Genomic DNA, 20,391 nt, shown 5'->3' with positions numbered 1-20,391 from the left:
AAACAACTTGGACGCCAGTTGTAAAAGCTTTTTGTCTATTGGTCGAGACATGGAACTTTAACTTAGTTCCGTATCTTTAAACCAATGAAAAACGGTTTCATTTTCACAGCATTGTAAAAGTGACAACCCGTCTAATTTACAATAAAGAGTCCGCTAATTTGGATCAAATTATTTCTAAAATTGACCAAATATCGTCATTAGTGGGCAAAAAAATAAGCCTATAATACGTATAAAATAATAAATCTGCAACAATAAAAACAATTTACATTAAATTGCACGCGTCTTGATACATTAGTTCGATAATAACATTGTCATGAATCAGACTCTACGACATAAAGATATTATGGTTTCTGTGTGAAAATACGTCGTACAGCAATGACAATTTTCCATTTATCTGAGGAGGACCATGATATTTATTTAAGATAGAGGGTTTTGTTACAATAATTAATTGTTAACGGATGTTCGATAACAACAATGGGTAACTGCTTCGGGGGAACCCACTCGAAGCCAGTCTCCAACCCTGCCGGTGAAGCATCACCTAATCGTCTTGTAAATGGAAATTTAACAAATGTTGTTGGTGCTTCTGTTGGTAACACAAATAACTCTCAAGGTAGCGCATCACCGCTCAATCAGTCTCCGCAACATAAGACAGAAATAACAAATGAGGTGCCAATTGCTACAGGCCAATTGAAAGTTTTTGTTGCGTTGTACGACTACGATGCTCGTACAGATGAAGACCTGTCATTCAGAAAGGGGGAACATTTAGAAATTATTAATGACACCCAGGGAGATTGGTGGTATGCTAGATCAAAGACATCTAAGAAGGAAGGTTACATTCCATCAAACTATGTTGCAAAATTAAAAAGCTTGGAATCTGAAGCGTAAGTATAAATCAAAATAATTTTTTAACGTCAATCACAATGGAAGAGTGGGTGTGGCATTCAATTTCCAATTCATTTTTATTTATTAGATTTAAATTATCTACCGATTACTATTGTTTTGATTTTTATGAAATGAAACAATAGAGCTTTTTCACACGTATACAATATAACATTCTTGTCAACATCCGTCAGATAAACATATCCATGGCAAATGAAAAACCTCAAGCTTTGTGTATATAACAAGATTTAGCCATTATTTATAATTAGGAATGAAGTAGAAAGTTAGAGAAACGTCTTTCATTTGTCTTATAATGAATAATTTGATCTGACGGAATCTCACGAGAATCTGGAATTACTTTGAGGTGGAATGTTCCGTTTTTGGGAAGGACTTTTGTAGTTTCACAGCGCGCCTAAAGAGGGTTCCAATCCCCCCTCAACCCGAACTAAAGATAGTCTACTATAACTATAACCTTATGAAACTTGATATTTGCCATCACTTGCAATATCGAAACTGATGGGAAACAGTAATAATTGTGTCAGCCGGAGCCGTAAACAACTTACTCATCAAATTGTTTTTGAAATTAGAAAAAGCGCACCACGTATAAAAAATGAAACCTATCTTAAATAGTAACATTTATTGAATATTGCAACTAATTGAAAGTCCATAATGGCTAAATTATTAATTAATATCATAAAAGTGCTGTGAAACTACTGAAGTCCTCCCCTTTTTTGTTTATAGTGGTTGTAGTATAGTCTTCAAGACTAGGTAGTTCAATGAAGCTGTGTAGTCTTATGGACACTCTGCTTCTGATCAGTTGTAGCAGCAGACTTGCCAACCAGTTTGATTTCTCATTTTTTAAAATGCTTTAAGGTCCAAAATATGACAATATGGGAATGTTGCTTAAAATATGCTGAATGTAAAAAGCAAAACGGGGAAAAATTATAAAAGTGGAAGACTTATGTTATTAAATATAGTCTCCAGCTTGATGTGAACCTGAGTAGCCAGACAGATGATTGCAAAGGAATTGCATGGTTTTCATTCCTTCCACCAACTTGATAAGTCTCCATAAATCTTGTTGGAATTAATTTTGGAATTTGAATAGTTGCTGATGTTGAAAATTATGATTTTTAATGGGAAAATACAGTGCAACCCCTGAATAACGACAACCCCTGGATAACGACATTGACCTCTGGTCCCAATTTTTTTGCTATACGTTATTAGTAATAAAACCCCCAAAATAGCGATATATATTTCAGTAAAATCCCTGTTTAGTGACATCGTTATAAAAATAATCAACAATTGATACCGATACTTGATACCCAACCATCGTCATTTCGCACTCTTAATGGGTACATTAACTTTCCCTGTTAGCTACTTGTCTGAGGTCAGTGGAGATTAACTAATATAAGGCAATGTCGTGTCCAATTGGGGGGGGGGGGGATTTATGGTCCTAGAATATGTTGGAATAACCGAGAAAACAAAAATATGTTTTACTTTATTATTTTCATTTGAAAAATCAGTTGTTTTTTTCCCCCTAAACATCAGTCCAAATTTGATATTATTGTGATTAATACAGAGTTTTGTTGTTTTTTTTTTTTCGTTTTTTTTTAAATTAAAAAAAAAAATGTTTTGTTTGTTTGATTGTTTGTTTTTTAATCAGAAGATGTAGATCTACTACTACTAATATTAAGGGCCTGTAAATTTTGGTGCACTTAAATAAAAATTTTGGTGTTCAAAAAGCATCAGCAGTATTGTATGGATTTTAATTAAAATCAAAACTAGATGTATGCATCTGTGTTCTTGTGCAGTGTTGTCATCATATTGATATTGACACTGGATTTTTAAAAATTTATTCTTAGTTGATAAATGGCGTTTGAGCACTGTTTATGATCAAAACAATGACAATACCAGTGATGCCAAAACTCCGGTTTCACCGGAAAAAACTCCGGTCTGAAGCAAAAAATTCCGGGCTCCAGGCAATTTCCGTCAAATTCCGGTGAGGTCAATTTGTTCCAAGGATACCCCCCCCCCCCCTCCAACCACCACATCATTACAACCACTACTACTGCAACCACCACAACATCATCATCAGTACCACAACTACTACTACAACCACCACCACCACATCGTCATCACTACCACTACTACTGCAACCACCACCACCACCACATCATCATCACTGCAACTACCACTACTACTACAACCACCTCTACCACATCATCATCACTACCATTACTACTACTACTACAACCACCAGCATCACATCATCACTACCACTACTACTACAACCACCACTACCAAATCATCATCACGACCGCTACTACTACAACCATCACCACATCATCATCACTACCACTACTACTACAACCACCACATCATCATTACCACTACTACTACAACCACCACCACCACATCATCATTACCAATACTACTACAACCACCACCACCACATCATCATCACTACCATTTGTACTACAACCACCATCACCACCACATCTTCATCACTACCACCAGTACTACAATCACCACCACATCATCATCACTACAACGACTACTACAAGCACCCCCACCACCTCATCTTCATCACAACCACCACCACCACCACCGCCACATCATCATCACTACCACTGCTACTACAACCACCCCCCCACATCATCACTACCACTACTACTACAACCACCACCACCACATCATCATCACTACCACTGCTACTACAACCACCACCACCACATCATCATCACTACAAGTACTACTACTACTACTACTATTACTACTACTTCAACAACCACCACTACATCATCATCATCACTACCACTACTACTACAACCACCAGCACCACATCATCATCACGACTACTACTACTACAACCACCACCACCACATCATCACTACCACCACTACTACAACCACCACTACCACATCATCATCACTACCATTTGTACTACAACCACCATCACCACCACATCAACATCACTACCACCACTACAACAACCACCACCACATCATTATCATCACGACACAACTACTACAACCACTATACCACCACCAAATCATCATCACTACCACTACTACTTCAACCACCACCAGCACCACCATCATATCATCATCACTACCACTACTACAACAACAACCACTATCACATCTTCATCATCACTACCACCATTACTACAATCTCTACCATTAGGTTTTGGCGTTTTACTTCATTTGGAATAAGGAAACTTTGGGATTGTATTTGGCAATGTGTTTATGTATCATAATATAATATAATTCTAATCAGTTATCTATTTAGAACTATACAATATGTAAACAGAAGGCCAAATACCATTCCCATTCCTTTTTTTTGTATGCCGAAATTCCTCTTTCCGCATTGAAATTCCTACGAGTGGTGTCTGAAACTCCTGTGAGCCAAATTTAAAGTTGGTGTCTCTGCAATACACACTGGAGAGAGAAAGCGTAACTGGTAAACACTTAGTAAACAAGAGAAATACACATTCTAACATTGTTGGGACGTATCTTCTCTCTGTCACTGGTCCGTGTACCTCATTGTTATGTATTCAAGGGGTTTACGACGCCCCTTATTCCGCCATCTTGAAACCCCGGAATAACAACACCCCTGGATAACGACATCATTTTCCGGTCCCGGGGGATGTCGCTATCCAGGGGTTGCACTGTATGAGAAACTAGCTTAAATATTGGGGAAAATATGATAGATCTTTAAAAGTAATTGAGGTTGGTTAGCAAGTCTAGCAGCAGCAGGTCTTGAATTTGAATGAGCTGTTGTGGGTGGCAAACCTTAATCCTTGGATGAATCCATATTTGAGCAGTTCAGTGTATAGAGATTTACATAAATCTTCTTCTTCTTCTTCTTCTTCTTCTTCTTCTTTTTCATCTTCTTCTTCTTCTTCTTCTTCTTCTTCTTCTTCTTCTTCTTCTTCTTCTTCTTCTTCTTCTTCTTCTTCTTCTTCTTCTTCTTCTTCTTCTTCTTCTTCTTCTTCTTCTTCTTCTTCTTCTTCTCCTACTCCAACTCAATATCATCATCATCATATAATCAAATTGAATTATTGATTTTAAAGAAATTTCAGATTTACATGATTGCAACTCTTCAAATAACATTAGAAAAGAACCTTACTTATTTATGAATCAGTTCAGCTTATTCAATTGAGAGTTGTATTTTCCTTTTTCATATTTTACCTTCATAAAAGTGTTAGAATCATAACCTGCAAATCTTCCATTTGTTTACCTCTGTCTCTTGATAATGTGGCTGATTTTATTTTATTTAGGGTTTGGGCGAAGCGGTAAAATGATTACCCTAAATACTAACATTTGAAATCATTGATGAAAGCAATTTAATATGCTAAGTATTTGATTTTGTAACAAGTGTCTCAAATGTTTGATGTGTCAGGATTTCAACAATCTGAGCAATTTAAAAGATGGGGATTACCAGCCATTTAACAGTTTTCCACTAAAATGAAATCCAGTTCTGGTTTTAAAACTGCTTTTTATATTATATTTTGGATTCCAAAAAATCTCAGACATATTACCTATCACCACAAACATACCATCATAACCAGTTACCACATCATTGTCAGTCAATGACCACCATTATCACCACGACTGTTACTTTGTCATCATAATCACTGCCAACTGCCAGATCGGTGGCTTAGCAGTACAGTGTCACAAAAGTCTAACAATGTTAAGGGGACTTATGGACGACAGTGATCTGAGAAATTTTCTGGTCCCGACATTGTTCTTGGGTAAGGCACTTAACACACAATACCCTACCATACAAGACCCATGTGTGAATGAGTACCTGGCTATAGGAGTAATGGATGGTACTGTATGAAATGGAGATATAGTTCTAGTTCTATATGGAGAAACACTTCCATCTTTATCCGCCTTGTCAAGAAAAATTTTATCTTATTTATTCCAGTTGGTACTTTGGAAAAATAAAGAGAGTTGAGGCTGAAAAGAAGCTTTTATCGCCTGAAAACGAACACGGAGCTTTTTTGATACGAGACAGTGAAAGCAGAAGAAATGATTACTCTTTGTCAGGCAAGTCTACTGTAATCATAAGATTTGATATTTTGCCAGTCAAATGCAGAGCACAGAATTCAAAGAATACTGTGTTACATTTAGTGATAAAATTTGTCTCATTATTTGAAATTATATCCATACTGAAAAATTATTTTTTTTCTGTTTTGAAAGATTAAGACAGTTTGGTATTGATCTTATATTTATTTCAGATCATGCCAGATTTTCAAACCTACAATAAAAAGAAGTGAATGATTGCCATCTCACAAACTCTTTTTGCAAAATATACAAATTCAATTTACTTTTAGAAAACAGGTTGTGCCTCTAATATCTGAAATTATGTGCATAATTATAAATATTTTTTTATGCAAAGAAAATAGCATCAATATTTTTTTCAGAGTTAATGTTCCTCTGATGTAAGCAATTCCATTGCTAAAGTTGATTTACCAGCCGCTGCTGCTGATTAGAAATTATGCTTTCACAACTGCGACGTGGCCACAGCAAATACTTAATTCCAGGCGCCAGTCTAATGACATTGCCATTGTTAGTGTAGAAAGATATGCCACATCACAACCAAGTCGAGGCAGATTGTTTTGCCAAACGCAATGACTTGTTTAGAGGAATTCCCCCAATAACTAAAAAGTGACAATTATTCATGCTGAGAGAATATGAATATTACACATTAGCAGTAGCTTTATCCGGAACCAGGTTTGTCATTGACAAACTATTTCTTTTTATATTTTTTAAATTCATATACAATGATTTAGTATATATAACACCTTTTTTCAGTGTTAAGAGACAATGCTTGCAAAGCTAAGGCAGCAAGAATGTACAAGATAAAGTTTTGTTAGGTTAAAAATTCAAAGAAAATTTATATTTTGATTTAGAATGTTATGCATGGATCAAATAATGAGAATTATTAGTAGTGGTCCCATCGGAAATGGTGTAAATTTTTAAGGTCCTTGTTTCCATGAACACGCGGTAGACCTTTCACTTTTCAACCAGCGTTATGGCATAAAATCCCCTAATTTGATGGTATTTATGACCAACACATCAGTGCATTTTGCAATTCACTGCTTTTGATAATGATCTTATGTAATGATTCATTGAATTAATTTTTGTTATTAAAAACATCAATTTTTGTACGATTGGCGCATCGTGTTGTTAACAAAATTTGGTAATCAGTAAGTGATATCTGCATGGGAACACCAACCTTAGATTTGAAGGTTTGTTGTAAAGAATTATTATGGTTATTTTTTTTAAATCTTAGAATTTGGAGTAAATTTGATTCTTTGAACCCTGTTGACTTAAAAATGGCACCTTCGTAACTTAATTAATAAGACCTTGTATCAAATCAATTTTTGTGTGCAAAGAAAGTTATTGATGTAAATAATTGTGTTGTCAACTTCCAAACATATTTTGATTTGAAATTTATTTACTGTATTTACAGTACGGGATGGAGACACAGTTAAACACTATCGTATCAGGCAATTGGATGAAGGTGGTTTCTTCATTGCCCGAAGAATTACATTCAGAACATTGGCAGATCTCGCAGATCATTATAGTGCTGATTCTGATGGCCTCTGTGTGAATTTGAGGAAACCTTGCTCCCAGGTAAAATTGTGATATTGCTTCTTTAATTTTTGATTAAGGTCCAAAATGTTTTTTATATTCAACTTACAAAATCTGTTTAGATTTAAGCATTTATGCATTTAACTTTAACAGCCTCCCATAGCAATATGAAAGATCTGTATACTCCAAGTTACCAATAGACAGGGATGAACATCCTAGGAAATCAGAGATAAATTTTGAATTGTTTTTAAAAAATCATATTGATAAAAAAAGAATAATTGTTTTAGTGTGTTCTAAAGATGGCTGAATAGACTTTGATAAAAATATACTTCAATTGCAATAGTTCAGAACTATAAATTATTCAGAAGGAATTAAAATATTAGTCCTTTAGAGCCATAAGGCCCATAGAGCTGAAGTTTTTCTTGATTCCTAATGAGTAAAATTGGCAATAACAAGTGCAGGTGGGTAGGAGTCGAGTCTATTGCAAAGTACTTTTTGCCAGATCTATTGGACTCGTATACTCCTCATGTTGGGTGGACAGGAGGTGGAAGGCGGAATCTGTATTGGTCCCATTACTTGAGAGACAAGTACTTAACCAACTGAGCTTTTGTCAACTGAAAGCTACAGAAGTAGGGATAAACTGTGGTTCTATGGAACTTAATGACTTTGAAGAACTACTTATTTTTATCTCAAGCTTATTAGTAGATCAACCCATAAAGTTGTGGGTGCTTTCATGTTTCACTATATAACCTACATCTTTTTGTATATAGAATTTTATATGACATCTTTAGTTAACGAGAGACTTCTGCTTTATCTATATAACCATGAACTCCATTTAGGACTTTCCATTTGTTTTATACCATACAGTGCCAGACTTTTTAAATACATTTTTCAGTCAATATCCAATCCAGTCTATTAGTACAGACGGCTTATACATCATTCATTGCATCAGAAGAAAAGAAAATATTTGTCATACATTGATGCATATCTAATGGCTAACTCTAGTTAATCAATCATTTTCTTGTTGTTTCAATATTTCTACTAAAAGATAAAAAAAAGCCCTAAAAAACTTAAGCTTTTATATAACTCAGTATCTGCCAAATGTGCTCAAAGCATTTATAATGGATCCAAAGCCAGCAGTCAGTAGCAACACATAATATGAAGGACGAAACTTGGCATCTCATAGGCGATTTAACATAAATCATGCAGTGTTCTTAGTTAGATTTGATGTCATTATTATTTATTAATTTTTTTGTGTTTGGAAATATTAGTACGGTGTAATGGTATCATGCCTGACTGGTAATCAGGAGGTCGGAAGTTCAATCCTTAGTCAGATAAATTTTTTTGTGTATTTTTTTTTCTTGCTTTGTCTGGCACTGTTACACAGACACTTTTTCAGATCTTTGTATTCATTCCTGTCATAAAACTTTTCAGATTGAAAAGCCACAAACTGTAGGCTTGTCTTATAATACGAAAGATCAATGGGAAATTCCGAAAAGCTCTCTTAAACTCATCCGTAAGATTGGTCATGGTCAGTTTGGAGAAGTTTGGGAGGGTCTGTGGAACAACACTACCCCTGTTGCTATTAAAACTCTGAAACCAGGTAAGATGATTTAATTTCTTTTTTTCAATGGCATGAAATTTAGCAGAGTTGCCAACCAGAATGAAATTTTATAGTTTGATTTGGATTTTTTCCCTCCAATAAACTAAAATATGAAAAGAAAATTACAATAGTATTATTATTACTATATTACTATTGTTTTTTGTCGTTGTTGTTTCTTTATTTTATTCTTTGTAATTGCAAAGCCAGAAATGTTTCATCGACGGTTTGTTTTAGTAAACCTCCCTCCCCACACCCATTCTCAACATAGCTATCTTCATGTCCTCCATCAGCTCATTATTTCACGTTGTGAAATTTGAATCCAATCGCTGTTTGGCTAATTTTAAACTAAAAGTTTGTTTTTTTCTTTTCTCTTTTGTGTCTTTATACTTTATACTGCTTTAACACTGTTAATTGATATTTTTTTTAAAGGTTCACTATTTTGCTTTAAAATGATTTTCAGGCACCATGGATCCAAAAGACTTCTTGGCTGAAGCTCAGATCATGAAAAAACTACGTCATGAAAAGTTGATCCAATTATATGCTGTATGCACTCAGGATGAACCTATTTATATTATCACAGAGCTAATGAAAAATGGCAGCTTGCTGGAATTCTTGCAAGGTATATAAAGATAAAGATATATTGCTATGTCTTATATTTTTCTTGAATTGAATCATAGTTGTCAATATATCATTTTTATTTTCTTACAACCCAAAACCTAATTGTGACCGCTGATGCTCATTTAAGAAATAAATAAATAAATTTCTTGATAGTAGTATTCTGTATTCCTAACACATTCTTTATGATAAGTGGGGATTTCATGTTGTTTGGTTTACCACTAAAATAGATTCAGAATCATTCATACTTTTTATAATAAGTGAGGTTAAGGGAGCTGGATATTAGGATAGAGAGGCAAAATAATGCTCGAGATGCATTTTCTTTAATAAAATTCTTTTGTATACAGGTTAGAGCATTTCCCTCGATATATATTCCATTTTGCATGTTCAGTCTGAAACTGATCTCACTCAAGTTCCCACTTATGTAACAGGTTAATAATCCTAACTCTACCAATTCCTTGTTTATTTTTCTTTACCAGGAAAAGGCAGAATACTTAAACTGCCATCTTTAATTGATATTGGTGCTCAAATTGCCTGTGGGATGGCATATCTTGAATCCCAGAATTACATTCATCGTGACTTGGCAGCTAGAAATATTCTTGTCGGTGACAACAATAATGTTAAAATTGCTGATTTTGGTCTTGCACGAGTCATCAAGGTATGGGATAATTATTGTTTAAAATAAATATCTTTTAAAGGTAACTGATTCAATTTGTAGAAATTATGTGTGTGTGTGTGTGTGTGTGTGTGTGTGTTTGTGTGTGTGTGTTTAAGTTGAGTTATAAGATCTACATTGAAATTGAGTAGCTTGATCACAACTCAAATAAGCAATGTTCCACAAGGATTTGGACCTTTTCATCACAGAATCTTTCTCTCTTTGATATTTCGTGGGTGCTCAAAGCAAGGCCTCAGACTTTTGGGGTACTTAAGATTTTATTTATCTTGGACATGAAATATCATAAATGACTCATATTAAGAAATTGAGACATTGTGTGGGAACCGAAACAATCCAAATAAAATGGTCTTTGTCCTCTGTGCAAGTGCTATTCGTATCTGCTAAGCATCCCAGTGGAATTGAATTTGTCACTGTTTATAAAACTATCATTTTTTAAGATTACCAGGCCACGATGGCTCAGAATTGTTCCATTAAAAAAATTTAAAACTGTCTACTGACCAAATAGAAATAGCCAACTGTGCTACTTCAGAGCATCTTCCAATATGAAAGCGATACAAATTCTGTGTTAATAAAATGTTAATGTAGATATATATTTTTTGTTAATTTAGTACAGTGTCCTCAGAATTTGTTGTTTTTGGTGAAGAAATTTTATTTAAAAATATTTTTTTTTTTCTTTTTATAAAGTATAATGTATTAAAATATCAATTTTATGGTTGTACCCTTATTTTTTTCTGATTCAGCTTTATTCAAATAAAAATAATATTTGTGAAATTTGTTACGTCTAGTGTTGAGGGCATTTCTATAATAAATTTCTTATTGTATTCAATTTTTTCTGTGACAGACATGTATTAATACATACTGTCTGTGTATGATTTTTTAAAACTTTTAAAATTAGTTGTTTGAATGTGTTCATCAAATTGAAAGCAATTTTTAAATCTCATTATTAGGTATAAAAGATGTGGTGACTATGGAAAGATTGTATTCATCATTTTCGGTTGTTTTGAACTTGAATATCAAGACTTAGAATTGTCTTTTCTCATTTATATTCTTATTCAGGAGGATGAATATGAAGCTCGAGTTGGAGCCCGCTTCCCCATTAAGTGGACTGCTCCAGAAGCTGCTAACTTCAACAGGTTTACAATCAAGTCTGATGTTTGGTCTTTCGGGATCCTGTTGACTGAGATTGTAACATATGGAAGAGTGCCATATCCAGGTATCCCACTTATCAGAGTCATTAAATTTTTTATAATGTCTCGTGTATATATATGTGTTAATACTTTTTCAATGTCATTTTGTTTCTACACAGAGCCCTTAGACTTCTTGTGCAAATAATTTGATCTTTTGTCACTGGTGCTCCTTTTCTTATTAGAATTAATACAGCCGAGTCGGATGTATTGACATTGTGGGGACCGCTGTTTTAAGTTGATATAAGAGTATTGTAGATATATCAGTCCTTCCAAAGAATGAAAGGGAAACAAATGGAAAATGCAAGATAACAAGGGAAGTCAGTGTGAATGATTTAGTGGTCTTGGTTTTCAAATTTAGGTCATTTCACTTAAATTAACTTTAAAAAGTAGTCTGTTTCCGAAGGCCATAAGTCATTTGAAAGACCCGGTCTTAAGCCCACTTAAGGAAGCCCTTTCAGGATTAGCGTAGGGTTTTGCTTGTACTATAGTGGCATGTCTGGAAAATGGTACAGTATCCTTCTCATCTGACTACTCATCGAGTGTTCTTGTCGTATCGACAATTAGCATAAAGCATTGTCCGAGACTTCACTTTTGACCTGAATGTTCTGACTGTGTCAACAAGCTGACATTTTCATTGGCTATTGTAATTTACCTCAAAGGGAGATGTTGTTAGCCAATTATAAATTAAAAATCTATTCTTGTTATTTTATTAAACCATTTATTGACTATATCGATTGAATGTTATGCCGATATGACCAGTTCTGGTAAAATTTGAGATCTTTTCACTAATGTTGTATTGGAAGAAAAACTGGATTTTAATGTTGTAAGAGAGCACTTTTTGTTTCAAGCTAGAAAAGGGATAAAAGCCAAGGGAGCATGATTTTGAGTTCTTTTATTGATTTAATAGTTTTATCATTTTCTGACTTGTTTCTATACAGGAATGACAAATGCAGAGGTGCTTCATCAAGTCGAGCATGGATACAGGATGCCTTGCCCCCAGGGCTGTCCAAAGACCTTGTATGACATTATGCTCGATTGTTGGCGAAAAGAGGAAATTGAAAGGCCGACTTTCGAAACACTTCAGTGGAAGCTTGAAGAATTTTTCCAAATGGACCCCAAGGAATATAGGGAGGCTTCTTTCGTGCGATGATAATATCTTATCATTATACACAATTGTCTCAGCTTTGATATGGATGTCAAATTTTTGTGAGGGAAGCATCTGACATTAAAATTCCCCATCTTGGAATGACTACATCTGAATTTGCCAATAATAATTGAGAGGCATGGGCCACTATCCTTTATTATGTGAATGTGGCATTTTCCACTTGCTGTGGATTTTCATTATTTTTAGACCAGTTTTATTTTTTATTGCAATTTAGTTATTTCTCAGTAATTCTTTGTTATGATGAAATGGTCTGCAATTTTTACCAATTTCATTGTGGGGTGGGAGGAGGTATCCATAAAAAGATAAAAAGCTATGCTAAAAAGTGAAACATTTGTGCTCAATTATCTGCATTTTGCTCGGGGAAAAAAAATCCTGGGCAAATCAGTTCCAATGACACGATGTTGACACAGTTTATTTATTCCTGGGAATTAAATTTTCTTATTTTTTTTCTTCAAATTTTCTTATTTGTATATCAATGTCAGGATTACAGTAAACACATTTTTGAATTTAAAAACCAAACTCTTGTAAGAATATGTTTACAATAAAATTATCTGTTGATTTCATTCAGTGTCTCATTCCCTATATGCTCTTACAATATATGAATTAATCGTTCTGTGAATAAATATGATCTTTGGTGTTGTTATTGATAAATATCTGGTTTCAGTGTACTGCAAGTCAAAGGCTGTGAAAATGTTTGAATATAATGTAAAGGGGCTGGAATGGAAATAAGTGAAACAAGAGATCTGATATGTTTGACAAGCTTGATGGAGAGGGGCAATAAATATATTTTAACCGTTATGATTTAGAAATAATTGATGAAAATCAAGTTAAAATATTCAAACTTAAAACATTTTGTGGCATAAGTTGTAAGGCAGTTGAGACATATATCCTCTCAATATGAACAACAGCAAAAGATATAGAACATTCCTATACTTGTGTGTACATGATAAAGGCCCAGGAGGCTTGAAAGGTTTTGTTTTGTGTGCTAAATCACCATTGATCTGATTAAGAATTTTTTTATGAGAAAAGATTGGCATTTCAGTGCAACCACTAGAGTAAACTGATGATTTGGTCAAGATAGAACTATTCAGCCACCATTCTGATATGAGATGATTATTGAATTTATGCAGATTGTCTATACGTTCAAATTTGTAGTGTTACCTCTACCAATATCGTTTGCACTTACAAGACTTATTTTCTTACAAAATAGCTTGCATTCGTTGTTTTATATTTTTGTTTGGAATGACAATAATTATAAGGGAGGGAGAAATATTTGAAAGATATTAGATAGGATTAACAGTGTAAAAACTGTTTCATGATTTATTTTAATTTTTGCGTGAACTTACTGTACTGTATTGTACACACTCATATTATTAGATCAGTTAATTGTGTGCCAATTCAAGGTATAGCCAACTTGTTTTTGGTTGCTTTTCTTAGATTTGTGATGATACACGGGTTGTGAGGACTTCAGTTTATGTTTATACAGGGAATTTTTAAATGATTTTCCAATACATTTCAACATCTGTAATCATTGTGTTCGAATTGTTTAATTTGATAAGATCTGCATTCGCTTTTAATGAAATTAATCCTGATTATTCATAACACTTGCAAATGGAAGGGAATGAGATTTAGAACACTTGGCGTTTTTTAAATTGAATAAAAGAAAATTAATTTATAGTGTTGGTATTTTCAAGTCATTGTTTCATTTGGAAGATGTAACTGATTAGCATAATTTTTTATGTATTTATTAATTCTAAAAAAAATATTTTTTGGAAGTTCTTATTTTGATTTCAGGTATAACTTGTTGCCTGAAATCGCTGAACTCTTAAGAATTAAAATATCTTGCCAGTTTACTTACTTATCTTCTAGCCAGCAGAATAAGTTTATTGCGGTGATTCGTCTGATCATTTCGGTGATATTGCTTACATACATATTTATAGGTGATGTTCCTTTCCTGGGTGGAGGGCCTTCAATGTCTCTTTTTCAAAGTCAACTCTTATTGTCTCTTCCATTTCCTTATGGTCTTTGTCCGTGTCACTTGAAAGTTTTCTTTGTCCTGTGAAGAGGCTCATTGGTTTTGTTGGGGCGCTTTGATGAAAGAGACATATGTTTTCTGGGGAAGCTGTTTTCATATCTCCTGCATTATTTTCATTATAGACATATATTATCATTTAAAAGTTTTCATTTGGCCTATATCCTGGGTGAGGTATAGATTGGAGGCTCTTGGGCACTAATATATCTAGTTCATACATCGGGTTTCTTTGCAATAGTTCAGTGTCATGGAGATTGAAACTAAAGAGGAAGTACTAAAGGTTTACTCATTTTTTAGAGGTTAGAATTTTGTTCTTCACAACTATTTTTATCATGTGTTAGGGTTTACATTCAATTTCCAAACATTTCTTAGCTATTTTGCTGAGTATTGTCGGATAGAACTCTGTTGTATGTATAGCAATGTCTGGAAATATAGTCTGTTCATTTAAACTTTTATTCTGTTTATCATTTGATCACTGGGTGGGGATCCTGACCTCCCATAGTGGGCAGGGAGGTACATGCTGTGTCTTCTATCCCCCCATACCCGTTTTCCAATTGGTTCCTGTCGTTGTCTTGGAATGAGATTACTTAGTTTTGTCCTGACCCTGGCCGGAGTTCCTTGGCTGGGAGGGAAACAGTTGAATGTATAGTTATAGTTTTTGGAGATGATATTTTTTTCATTGTAAATCATCTCTCTGTTATGCATTGTATTAGCTTGTGTCTGGATGAGACTTTTAGGTGATCTCAACTAAATACTTTGACAGTGTGCTCTTGGAATCTACATCTGTTCCCTATTTTACCAATTCCCCTTTGTCTCACCTTTTCTTTTGTGCTTTAATTGTAATTCTAGAACTTTTTACTATCCCATTTTCTTCCTTTTTACTGGTGCTGATATGACCTTAATGTGTTGCAAGCGCCGTAAAACCCTTAAAAACAAAAAACAAACATATCATTTGATCAGATTTTTGTGGGTTTTCAAAAACATACTGTGTCTTCTATCCCCTTATATCTTATCCAACAAGCTTTCTATCTTTGTCTTGGAATGAGATTACTTGTTTTTTTCCGGGCCCTTGTCGGAGTCCTAGCTGAGAGGGAAACAGTCAAATGCATAGTTATTGTTTTGGGAGATGATATTTTTTTCCTTGTAAATCATCTCTCTGTTATGTATTATTATATTTCTTATTTTTAATGTATAATGTAAGCATTTGAGTGTATTCCTCTTTGTTGGATTTTGTGCTTGTGTCCGGATGAGACATAGGTGATCTCAAACTAAGTACATTGGTGGTATGCTCTAGGAATCTACATCTGATCTCTATTTGTTCCCATTCCCTTTTGTCTTACTTTCACTTGGGTGCTTTAATTGTAATTCTAGAACTTTTTACTATCCCATTTTCTTCCTTTTTACTGGCGCTGGTATAACCTAAATGTGTTGCAAGCGCCTTAAAAACAAAAACAAACAATTTTGATGTGATTTTCTTTATGTCTTTTGACAAATTGCTCATTGTAACCATTTTCACTTCATTTTCACGTCATGAGCCAGTCAAAACCAGGAGTGAAAGTGAAATCATTTAAGATGTATAAATCCTATCTTAATAGTACTACTTCTTGTTTCATTACATGAAAGCAAATTGAATTTGTGAATGACTATGTACTTGACTTGCATTAAAAGAAATGTTGTATATCTTAATCTTAAATTACATTGTTCTTTAGCAAAACTGGCGATAATATTGATAGATATAATTGTGTTCAGTTTTCTGTTTTGATTTTTTGTGATAGATATTTTCATATAATGTATGTCAGATTGTTTTTTCTAAATTGTTCGTTGTTAACACAAATTGCACCTAGTCATCGATTTTATCGTCGTCTTGTTTTGTTTTCATTTTTTTTTCATAAATCAATTAAACATTGTATTTTATTGAAATATGACTAATGTGCTGCCATAAATTTATTCATTGTTGTTAAACAAAAGTTTAAAAAGTTGAATGGTATGATATATAAATGGACCGTACGTTTGAATGGAATTTGTTTTGTCAAACAACTTTGCTTGGTCACTTCGATGTTGGGAATAGTATTACTTGTATTCCACTTTTCATCACTCTGTTTCTCGAACTTTTAGATGTGATATTCATGAACTTATAATTTCAAAATTGAAATTTACTTACAGACGCAAAAATATGCATTGTACTTTACCATTGAATCGTGTATCATTGTTATTATTACTTTATACTTAATATTTAGAGATATGTTCCTTGATTGATGAGATGAATTATTTGCATTCTTGTCATCTGACTGCAGACCTGCTGCAAGAACAGATTTATTTTTTTTAGCTGGCCAAATTTGACCAAATTCTGATTTTTTTTTTGCCACCAGTCATATTTGTTTGACCAAAGTTTTAAAGGAAAAGCAATGAAAAAGTTGGTAATTTACTCAGAAATGAATAGCTTACCAAACTGAAATACACTGCATCAATTCTAAAGCATTTAAAAATTATTTTTTAAAAATTTCGATTATGGTGGAAACAATGCTGTTGGTTTGATACAGATTTATCGTTTTGAAATTTGGATTTAACAAAAAAAAAAATTCAGATTTTTACTTTGTTGTGTGTGGCAGGTCTGTGACTGTTGTTCATTTTCAAAGAAAACGATTCATGGACCAATTATATATTTGTGACCTACTGCCTAAATCTTGTATTGTGTCGGGATGTAGTACAAGCCAGAAATGGAAATGATCAGAAATAAGAATCAATGAAAATTCTAAATTTTATTTTTATGTTTTTACACATTAAGATAATATTATCCCTAGCCTATTTCAAATGTAAAAAAAAATAATTTTGGTAGAGATGATTTTTTTTTATTCTCTTGTAATCAGCTGCCTCCCCATTATATGTTATTTATAGTTATACATGTGTAGTATTTGAGTGTATCCCTCTTGGTGGTGATCAATTTCAATGGATAGACACCTGTTGTTATCTTCCTGTACCCTGTGTGAACTTATCCAGATTCACAATTTTTTGACTAACCCATCATCTAGCCTTTAACAGGTAAATAGTCCCCCTCAAACAGCAACGTTTATCACTTTGCTCAAAAAAGCATAAATATTTAACCCTAGTTTGATTTTATTTTTACAATGAATTAAATTTTCAGCAGCGAGAAGCTTACCTCGACACAATACCATTTTAAGGAGGAGATAGCTCACAATGTATAGTTTCACTATATTTGTGTTTATGAACATAACAGTAATTTGAATATTGAAATAATCATAATGTAGCTTTGCTTTGCTTAATGGTTCATTTCTTAAATCCTTGCTTTAGAAATGTTAGAAAATGTTGAAGGTCTGTTTCAGTGACATTAATCATTGATAGGGAGGATTCATGTATACATATATACATCTATACAGATTGTTTAAAAGATATTTTTTTTTCGTTAATGATAAATACAGTGCAATAAGGACCAAAAGTGTGATGTCAAAATACTGGTTCCAATCTCCTTGAAAGTGTTAAACCAGTCCTCCGATGGACTGGATACATACACTGCAACTGATCTTCTGGTTTCAGAGTGATGGCATCTAATTTTCTAGCCTAAATAGATATTGGTTTTCAGTGAAGATCATCCTCACTCTTTTACACTCCGTAATCATAAGAGCCTGACTATATATCCTGCTATTAAAATGGTTATGCTACCTTATACAGTCCCCTCTGGATAATCGCAACACCTTGGGATCAGCAAAAATGTTGCAATTAACCGAAGTTGCAATTAACTGAAGTTGAGTTTTCTGTCCACTATTGCAACATTTTACACAAATATGGTAAACTCAAATCTGAGTCCACCATAGACTGAGCAATTAATTGGAATAAAAAATATATGCCAGACCTGTATAGATTTTGACGAGCAAAAACAGCTTTGAGGCAAGCCGACATCTTAAGATTGGATTCACTTTCACTTTTTGTTCTCAACATTTGTAAGAGTCCAAGAGATTAGCCGTAATGAGAGACAATAAGCTCTCACCAAACCCGTCGATCACAATGCACAGTTGTCAATCACAAAACAAGGGATATCATCGCTCAGTCTCTCCTCACAACTGTCATCATCTACCTGTTGTCTAAACCATACCCAGCCCACTCGTCTCATATCTAATGGTCACACTGGGTGGGGTTCCCTACCTCCACAGTGGGCAGGGAGGTACTTACCGTGTCTTCTATTCCCTTATATCTGTTTTCTAACATGCTTTCTGTTTTTGCTTTGTCTTGGTATGAGATTGCTTGGTTTTGTCCTGACCCTGGCCGGAGTCCTTGCCTGGGAGGGAAACAATCAAATGCATAGTTATTGTTTTGGGAGATGGTATTTTTTTCCTTGTAAATCATCTCTCTGTTGTGTATTATTATATTTGTTATTTTTAATGTATAATGAAATGTAAGCATTTGAGTGTATTCCTCTTTGTTGGATCTTGTGCTTGTGTCTGGGTGAGACTTATAGGTGATATCAGACTAAGTACATTGATGGTATACTCTAGGAATCTACATCTGATCCCTATTTGTTCCCAATTCCCCTTTGTCTTACTCTCTCTTGGTTGCTTTAATTGTAATTCTAGAACTTTCGACTATCCCATTTTCATCCTTTTTACTGGCGCTGATATAATCTAAATGTGTTGCGAATGCCGTAAAACCCTTAAAAACAATAAAAACAAACATAATGGCCACAGATGACCGCACAAACCCGAACTGCAAAGCCCTGCCCTCTTTTGTCCCGAATAGGGTGGTGACACACTAATGTAGTATTAAACCCAACCCATCCTTGATTCTTCAACGCGTCATGATTTCACCCATGATGAAATCTAATCATGAGATTTTGTTTGATTGATTCCTTGAATTTGCCTCATTCAGAGGTCGAAAATTTGTTCAATTAAACAAAGTTTGTTGCAATTAACCAGTGACTTTTATATAGAATTAATTCCGTTTCTTGGGAAATGTTGTGATTAACCGAAAGTTGCAATTAACTGAGTTGCGATTATCCGGAGTGGACTGTAATTCAATATTTAACCTATTCATTGTTTATTCATTCTCCTTGAGGACTGGTTAAACACTTCCAAGGAGTTTTGAACTGAAATTAAGGGAGGTGTGACGTCACAACTTCTGCCTCCAACTACCTGTATTAAGTGAATAATTGACCTCCCATAGCGGGCAGGGAGGTACATACTGTGTCTTCTATCCCCTTATATCTGTTTTCCAACATGCTTTCTGTCTTTGTCTTGGAATGAGATTACTTGGTTTTTTTCCTGGCCCTGGTCGGAGTCCTGGCTGGGAGGGAAACAGTCAAATGCATATTTATTGTTTTGGGAGATGATATTTTTTTCCTTGTAAATCATCTCTCTGTTATGCATTATTATATTTGTTATTTTTAATGAATAATGTAAGCATTTGAGTGTATTCCTCTTTGTTGGATTTTGTGCATGTGTCCGGATGAGACTTATAGGTGATCTCAAACTTAGTACATTGGTGGTATGCTCTTGGATTCTACATCTGATCCCTATTTGTTCCCAGTTCCCCTTTGTCTTACTTTCTCTTGGCTGCTTTAATTGTAATTCTAGAACTTTTTACTATCCTATTTTCTTCCTTTTTACTGGCGCTGATATGA

General features: G+C 34.1%; 1 protein-coding gene across 1 annotated transcript; it reads left to right on the top strand.

Annotated features, from left to right (window-relative positions):
- The first annotated feature begins 100 nt into the window (after positions 1–100).
- On the top strand, positions 101–19,445 carry LOC144963034 (tyrosine-protein kinase Src42A-like). The gene is made up of 8 exons (XM_078896634.1): positions 101–881; positions 5,812–5,933; positions 7,363–7,526; positions 8,919–9,087; positions 9,548–9,706; positions 10,182–10,360; positions 11,435–11,591; positions 12,504–19,445. Exons 1-8 carry the CDS (start codon positions 475–477, stop codon positions 12,713–12,715), a joined length of 1,569 nt encoding a protein of 522 aa, XP_078752760.1. The 5' UTR covers positions 101–474; the 3' UTR covers positions 12,716–19,445.
- The last annotated feature ends 946 nt before the right edge of the window (positions 19,446–20,391 follow it).

The sequence above is a fragment of the Berghia stephanieae genome, chromosome 1 (genome assembly GCF_034508935.2).
Source record: "Berghia stephanieae isolate SIO BIC M18660-M18661 chromosome 1, UCSD_Bste_1.3, whole genome shotgun sequence".
In the NCBI taxonomy this organism is placed as follows: Eukaryota; Metazoa; Mollusca; class Gastropoda; order Nudibranchia; family Aeolidiidae; genus Berghia; species Berghia stephanieae.
Note: the sequence above shows the minus strand (reverse complement) of the source record. Positions and strands in the feature narration are given on the sequence as shown.

Bases quoted from the DNA above. Each gene is read 5' to 3' on its own strand.
- LOC144963034 (XM_078896634.1), top strand. From the start codon at position 475: ATGGGTAACTGCTTCGGGGGAACCCACTCGAAGCCAGTCTCCAACCCT. The intron at 5,934-7,362 runs GCAAGTCTACTG...CTGTATTTACAG, and splicing joins AAATGATTACTCTTTGTCAG to TACGGGATGGAGACACAGTT. The intron at 11,592-12,503 runs GTATCCCACTTA...GTTTCTATACAG, and splicing joins TGGAAGAGTGCCATATCCAG to GAATGACAAATGCAGAGGTG.